A 6,832-nucleotide genomic window follows, 5' to 3' on the forward strand; every position below is an offset into this window, starting at 1 on the left:
ATAAGGAACCATGCATCTCTGCCTTTCTTCAGATAAGCAGATTATTCCTACCCGTTTCCCTGCTCCCTTTCTTTCCACCGGGGGTGGAGGGTGAGGGGGGTGGGGGGGGGTTATTTTTAGGTTTGGTGGACCTGCTATCTGACGTTGCCTTTTCAACACTTTGGAGGGGGGAGAAGAGATGTGGGGGGGCTGGTAGCTACATGACCTCTCTACCCTCTACATGATGACGGTCTCGTGTCATTTGGGAAATCAAAATCTGTTTTCATGTTGACTTTTCTGTTCAGTGTACCAATAAAGGCCTTTGCCTTTGTCTACCCCAGTTGTCTCAGTTGTGTGTGTTGTTATGGATCATATCTGACTCTGAATCAGTAGGGAACGACGGTACAGCCTAGTGGTTAGAGCATTGTACCATTAACCGGAAGGTTGCTGGTTTGACTACCCGAGCCGACAAGTTGAACAATTCTGATGTGCCTTTGAGCAAGGCACTTAACCCTAATTTGCTCCAGGTACGCCGTACTGCTATGGCTAACCCTGTAAAACAACACATTTACACTGCACTTATGTGACAAGACAACATCTTTTGTTATTTTCTTTTACAGTGAGACACGTTAGCGAGTACGTGTGGAGAGAGTCGATAGACCTAAGAGAAGGCTAAGCGGTTCTTACTCGTTTTAAAGTGGCAGCCATTTGTGCTCGGCCAATTCCTCATCCCGTCCCTTTAGCTGCACACTTATAGCAGGGCCCCGGCTCTATGTCAAGCAAATGGAGCTATTCTTACATAGCACCATGATAGTGTCAATCAAGTGGAGAGGTGTGCATGATCTTGAAATGTGAATAGATCCTGTTTAGTGGCAGGCCCTGAACTGTGTTCTACACTGAGTTCTGCTGAGTGAGGGGAAGTGAGCTCCCCCCACACAATGTTGCCTAAAGGGTTTTTAATGTGCTACAGTGCCTTGAGAAAGTATTCACACCCCTTGACTTTTTCCACATTTTGTTATTACAGCCAGATTTTAAAATGGATTAAATTGAGATTTTGTGTCACACACAGTACTCCATAATATCAAAGTGGAATTATGTTTTTTGAAATGTAATTAATAAAAAATGAAAAGCTGAAATGTCTGTATTCAACCCCTTTATTATGGCAAGCCTAAATAAGTTCAGGAGTGAAACTGTGCTTAAGTCACATAATAAATTGCATGGAGTCTTTTTGAATGACTACCTCATCTCTGCACCCCACACATACAATTATCTGTAAGGCCCCTCAGTCAAGCAGTGCATTTTTCCAATGCCTCGCAAAGAAGGGCACCTACAGTATTGGTAGATGGGGAAAAATAGAAAAAAAAACACTGACATTAAATATCCCTTTGACTGGGGAGTTTTTCAGGATAAAAAATTAACTGAATGGAGCTAAGCACAGGCAAAATCCTAGAGGAAAACCATGTTCAGTCTGCTTTCCACCAGACACGAGTTGCTTACCAAGATGACATTGAATGTTCCTCAGTGGCCTAGTTACAGTTTGGACTTGAATCGGCTTGAAAATCTATGGCAAGACTTGAAAATGGCTGTCTAGCAATGATCAACAACCAACTGACAGAGCTTGAAGAATTAAAAAAATAATAATGAGCAAATATTGTATGATCCAGGTTTGCAAATCTCTTAGAGACCTACCCAGGAAGACTCATCATAACTGCCAAAGGTCATTCTAACACCCCGTGTTGCTCAGTTGGTAGAGCATGGCGCTTGCAACGCCAGGGTTGTGGGTTCGGTTCCCACGGGGGGCCAGTATGAAAAAAATAAAAATAAAATGTATGCACTCACTAACTGTACGTCGCTCTGGATAAGAGTGTCTGCTAAAATTTAACATGTATTGACTCGGGTGTGAATACTTATGTAAATGTTATTTTTCTGTATTTCATTATAAATACATTTGCTAACATTTCTAAAAACATGTTTTCACTTTATCATTATGGGATATTGTGTGTAGATGGGTGAGAATCTATTTAATCCATTTTGAATTCTGGCTGAAGGGCAACAAAATGTGGAATAAGTCAAGGGTATGAATATTTTCTAAAGGCACTGTATATAAATTCAGTTAATCAGCATCATTATTAACTGATTGTAAGACACTCTGGATAAGTGTCTGCTAAATTACTATAATGTAATGATCATATAGGCATATTATTTAAATGTTTCAACAATTATTCTGGCTACTACTTGATAAATAGCAGCCCTGTCCACTCTGCAGGCACATTAAACAAGGCTGTTTAATTTTAGGCCTATATGTGCAGTGATAGCTTTTTAGGTTATTCAGTGCCATTTCAAAATACATTTGTCAGTGTATTTCTGGGGGCCAGTGGGCGATTTCAGAATCTGACCGTGGATCAGCGGTAACTGTCTGATTAATGATGAACGCATTAACCCGAACCCTGAACTGTTTCTACTGACGACCCGTCAGCAGGACTTGAACACAACCGTTCTGAATGGTCACAGACATCTCTGTAAATATTTAAATTAGGTCAGTGATGCTATGCTATCTCACGGCCTCGCCCTTTAAAAGTGTTCCATTTTTATAGGCTAATGGGGACTGATGTGCACCTGTAGAAGAAGTAGGTCTAACTGGACGTGACCTTGTAAGCCGGACCTATAGACTTAGCCTATATTCAAATACCGTCTAAAGCCCTCCACAACATATTTGTCTTATTTAGTCAAAATTGCGTGACATGCTCCAAGCATGTTTTATGGAGAGGCCGGCTAGTCGTTGTAAAAATAAAAATAAAGTTACCTTTTACGACCTTTAGTTTCCGGTTTAGCAGATTGAAGGTCTCTAATAGCCACTTGAAGGGTTTAACCTGACGTTAAACATACGTGAACCGCTGCATGGGTAGCGGGTGAGATTTTTTGACATGGATTACTTGTAATGTGTGCTGGCTATAGACAATTATTTATTTATTTTTATTTACAATGGCAATTACTATAGGCTACGGTGATGGACGATTTTCCTAATATTAAAACACACTGACATATGGTATCTTTATGTGCTTGGATAGGCCTTGTGTTTGCTCGATATGTAGGCTAGAGAGTAGTGAAACTGAAGAAAAAATCAAATAAAAATTATAACGGTTGGAAAGTTAAGAATTCTTCAAATGCATAGATTGTTGTGTGATCTTGAACATATTTCCTCATCGATTTGAAAATTGTCGTCTAGGCCTATTGTAACGATTTTAATGGAGGCTATAATATATTATTAAGAACACAATACAATTAGGCTAATCTATGTTTTATTAAGCATAACAGTAATGACTATTATAAATAAAATAATACATTTAGCCTTTTAAATAATTAATGGTCGATAGAATTCGTATTGATAGGCTTTAGTTTTATGAACGCGCTAGGCCTAAAATTATAATTGGTCGATAGGTTACATTTCATATTTAGAAATAATTTCTAAACAATTGAAGATGATTAGAAATAATCTGGTGGTATAATTGGATCCCATTCTAGTTGTTTGTTCATATTAATTCATTTAAAAAATGTCCCTCAGAACAGTGGTGTAATGTACTTATGTAAAAATACTTTAAAGTACTACTTCAGTCGTTTTTTGGGGTATCTTTACTATTTATATTTTTGACAACTTTTACTTACATTTTAGTCATTTAGCAGACGCTCTTATCCAGAGCGACTTACAGTTAGTGAGTGCATACATTGTCATACTGGCCCCCCGTGGGAAACGAACCCACAACCCTGGCGTTACAAGCGCCATGCTCTACCAACTGAGCTACAGGGGATCCTACATTCCTAAAGAAAATTATGTACTTTTTACTCCATACTTTTTCCCTGACACCCAAAAGTACTCCTTACATTTTTAATGCTTAGCAGGACCTGAAAATGGTCTAATTCACACACTTATCAAGATAACATCCCTGGTCATCCCTACTGCCTCTGATCTGGCGGACTCACTAAACACATGCTTCGATTGTAAATTATGTCTGAGTGTTGGAGTGTGCCCCTGGCTATCTGTAAATAAAATAAAACAACTAGAAAATGTTGCCGTCTGCTTTGCTTAATATAAGGAATTTGAAATGATTTATACTTTTGATACTTAAGTATATTTAAAACCAAATACTTTTAGACTTTTACTCAAGTAGTATTTTACTGGGTGACTTTCACTTTTACTTGAGTCATTATCTATTAAGGTATCTTTACTTTTACTCAAGTATGACAATTCGGTTCGTTTTCCATCACTGCCTCAGAATATGTCCTGTAGTCCGCCCACGTGAAATAGCCTATCAAATTCATGCAGGAAAAGTACAATTTACATAAAATAAAAGCTTTATTTACATATAATACGTGTATTTGTAAGTCGCTCTGGATAAGAGCGTCTGCTAAATGACGAAAATGAAATGAATGAAAATGTATTATTAAGTACCTACAAACATAATTGCCATATAGTACATTTGTGATCTCAAAGAAAATAGTTTTAGTGTGGGAAAGATGTCCACTGAGAAATTGTATACATATTTTTCCTTCCAACTGAAGTAGTAACCTACATCTCCTATACAACTTTACAATTAACACCCTATTCCATATCAGAAACTAGTAGCCTCATGAAAATAAAATGAACTTAGTTTATGCATGCATCAAGAGTTTGCCAGTCGAAGTACAGTAAATGGAATATAACAAGAACATAACACAAGTAAGCATATGCATCCATTACGTAAAAGCGCATGCAATTTAAACAATTTGTCTGATGATAATGTTATATTTCGATCCTTCGTTCACCACGCTCTGATGCCATGTAAAGAAGACACTCCATTGCCGGAGGGAAACGTGTTTTGAACGTTATTTAACTCCCCAACGCTGAAGTTCATGTAATTCCCGTTGTTTGGTGAGGGCTGGAAAGACTGCACCGCATTTGTGGGATAGTTACACGCATGGTTCATATTACAGCCAGGATTGGGATAATTACTGAACGCTGGATAACTGTTATAAGTTAAATGGTTAAGGCCCACATTATATGAAGTATTATAGGTCGTCGAGTCTCCAAGGCAGGGCTTCCCGTCTCGGACCAGCACTGGGACTGAGATGCGTCTCGGCGGCGGGATACCGACCATCTCCAAGCTCTGGTCCTGTCGCTGTCTCTTGCACTTGTAGCGGCGGTTCTGGAACCAGATCTTGACCTGTGTGGGGGTCAGTTTGAGCACCCCGGCCAGATGGTCTCTCTCCGGAGCCGACAGGTATTTCTGCTGCTTGAAGCGATGCTCCAGCTCACACACCTGCGCCTGTGAGAACAGCACGCGCGGCTTCCTGCGCTTCCGGGGTTTGGCGGGTCGATCCGGGTCCTCTGACTTCAGGTCCTCCACCGGCTCGCTCTGAGAGATGTATGACATGTCTAGTGGAATAGAAATAAACGAATAAATTAAGACAAATATTTAATTTTATTTCAGTATGCTAAATTGTATAAAGGACCCAACAATAGGAATTCAGCTTTTACGCAAGACTTGGTTTAGAATGTCAGACATAAGAAATTAGACAAACCTTCTAGGCCTGCCCTACATCCTAGAGTCCAAAAAGTCAAACGGGTTCAGTCGATTATGAAGGTGATTACTATATTTTCTAAATTCTAATCAAACTTCCATGGAACTGTTTGGTATCCTGACGAGAAAATTCAATCGAAACTCCAATTACAACTTTCCTTTATTTTCTCCTTTATTGTAAAATAGATTAGGCCTCCTTAGTCCAGAATAAGGGTATAATATAGGAGTGCATTACTACTACATCACTTGTGAAATGTCTCATCCTTAGCCTACACATTTTAGATTGTCCCCTGTAGCTCAGTTGGTAGAGCATGGCGCTTGCAACGCCAGGGTTGTGGGTTCGTTTCCCACGGGGGGCCAGTATGAAAGTGTATGCACTCGCTAACTGTAAGTCGCTCTGGATAAGAGCGTCTGCTAAATGACTAAAATGAAAATCTGTTTTTCACAGAGGCCTACTTAGGGCTATTTCGATACTAATATCATATAAACTGTTACCTTTTCTGTATTTCTCCTCAAAGCTGTCTGTCTTGCCATCCTTGATGTCCATTTCTAAGAAAGATTTCCCATAGAAGGCAGCGGCGAAGTTGAGGGCAGTATTTCTGTTGGCTTTAGCCTCATGGAGCTCCTCTCCAAACGACATCTCCCGGAGCGGCTCCTGTTTCAGGCGGGCCAGCATGCAGGAGGAGGTCGGTAAGGCACAGTCCATCCGTGGAGCGATGTCCAGTGAGACCAGGTCCTCAGCACTAGTGTGCTGCTCCAGGTTTAATATATCCTTAACCGAGAAGGGTGTGGACGTGCTGGGGCTGGAAAACATTGCCAAGGAACAGTTAATCTGACATATAAAGGGCAACAAACGGAGGATTCCAAAATCTCTCTTCTTGGTAATATTTACTGAGCTCAAGTACTCGTTTGTTTAACGAGGGGGATCTTGACTGAAGTGTGCATCTTGACTATCAACTCGAGTCCCTAACTTTTCTTGGCCTCTTTTCTGCTACGCAGATGAGGGGGGAGGTTAAATCTCTCATTGGACGTTGTTAGGGGGATTCCTATTGGTGTTCCCAGTTCCGGTGACGTCAAAATAATAGCTTGTAAGGTAACCCTACATGTCCGTGCTGCATCTGAATACAGAATGCAACTTCAGCCCCTTTACGCACCGTCACAAACACGCCTTTTGTCCATAATGGATGGTTGGAATGCGAGAACAAGCCCCCACGACGCCAGGACAGCGGAGTCGCTGACCACCTTCCGGAGACACTTGAAACCCTACCTCTTTAAGGAATACCTGGAATAGTATAAAG

General features: G+C 40.5%; 1 protein-coding gene across 1 annotated transcript; it reads right to left on the bottom strand.

Annotated features, from left to right (window-relative positions):
• Positions 1-4,775: 4,775 nt before the first annotated feature.
• On the bottom strand, positions 4,776-6,348 carry LOC311105173 (homeobox protein Nkx-2.5-like; the record flags this gene model as incomplete). Its single annotated transcript, XM_084147228.1, has 2 exons — positions 4,776-5,389; positions 6,030-6,348. The coding sequence occupies 2 exons, from the start codon at positions 6,346-6,348 to the stop codon at positions 4,776-4,778; spliced, it is 933 nt and encodes a 310-aa protein (XP_084003354.1).
• Positions 6,349-6,832: the final 484 nt, after the last annotated feature.

Source organism: Coregonus lavaretus (genome assembly GCF_964263955.1).
Source record: "Coregonus lavaretus genome assembly, chromosome: 29".
NCBI classification, from domain to species: Eukaryota; Metazoa; Chordata; class Actinopteri; order Salmoniformes; family Salmonidae; genus Coregonus; species Coregonus lavaretus.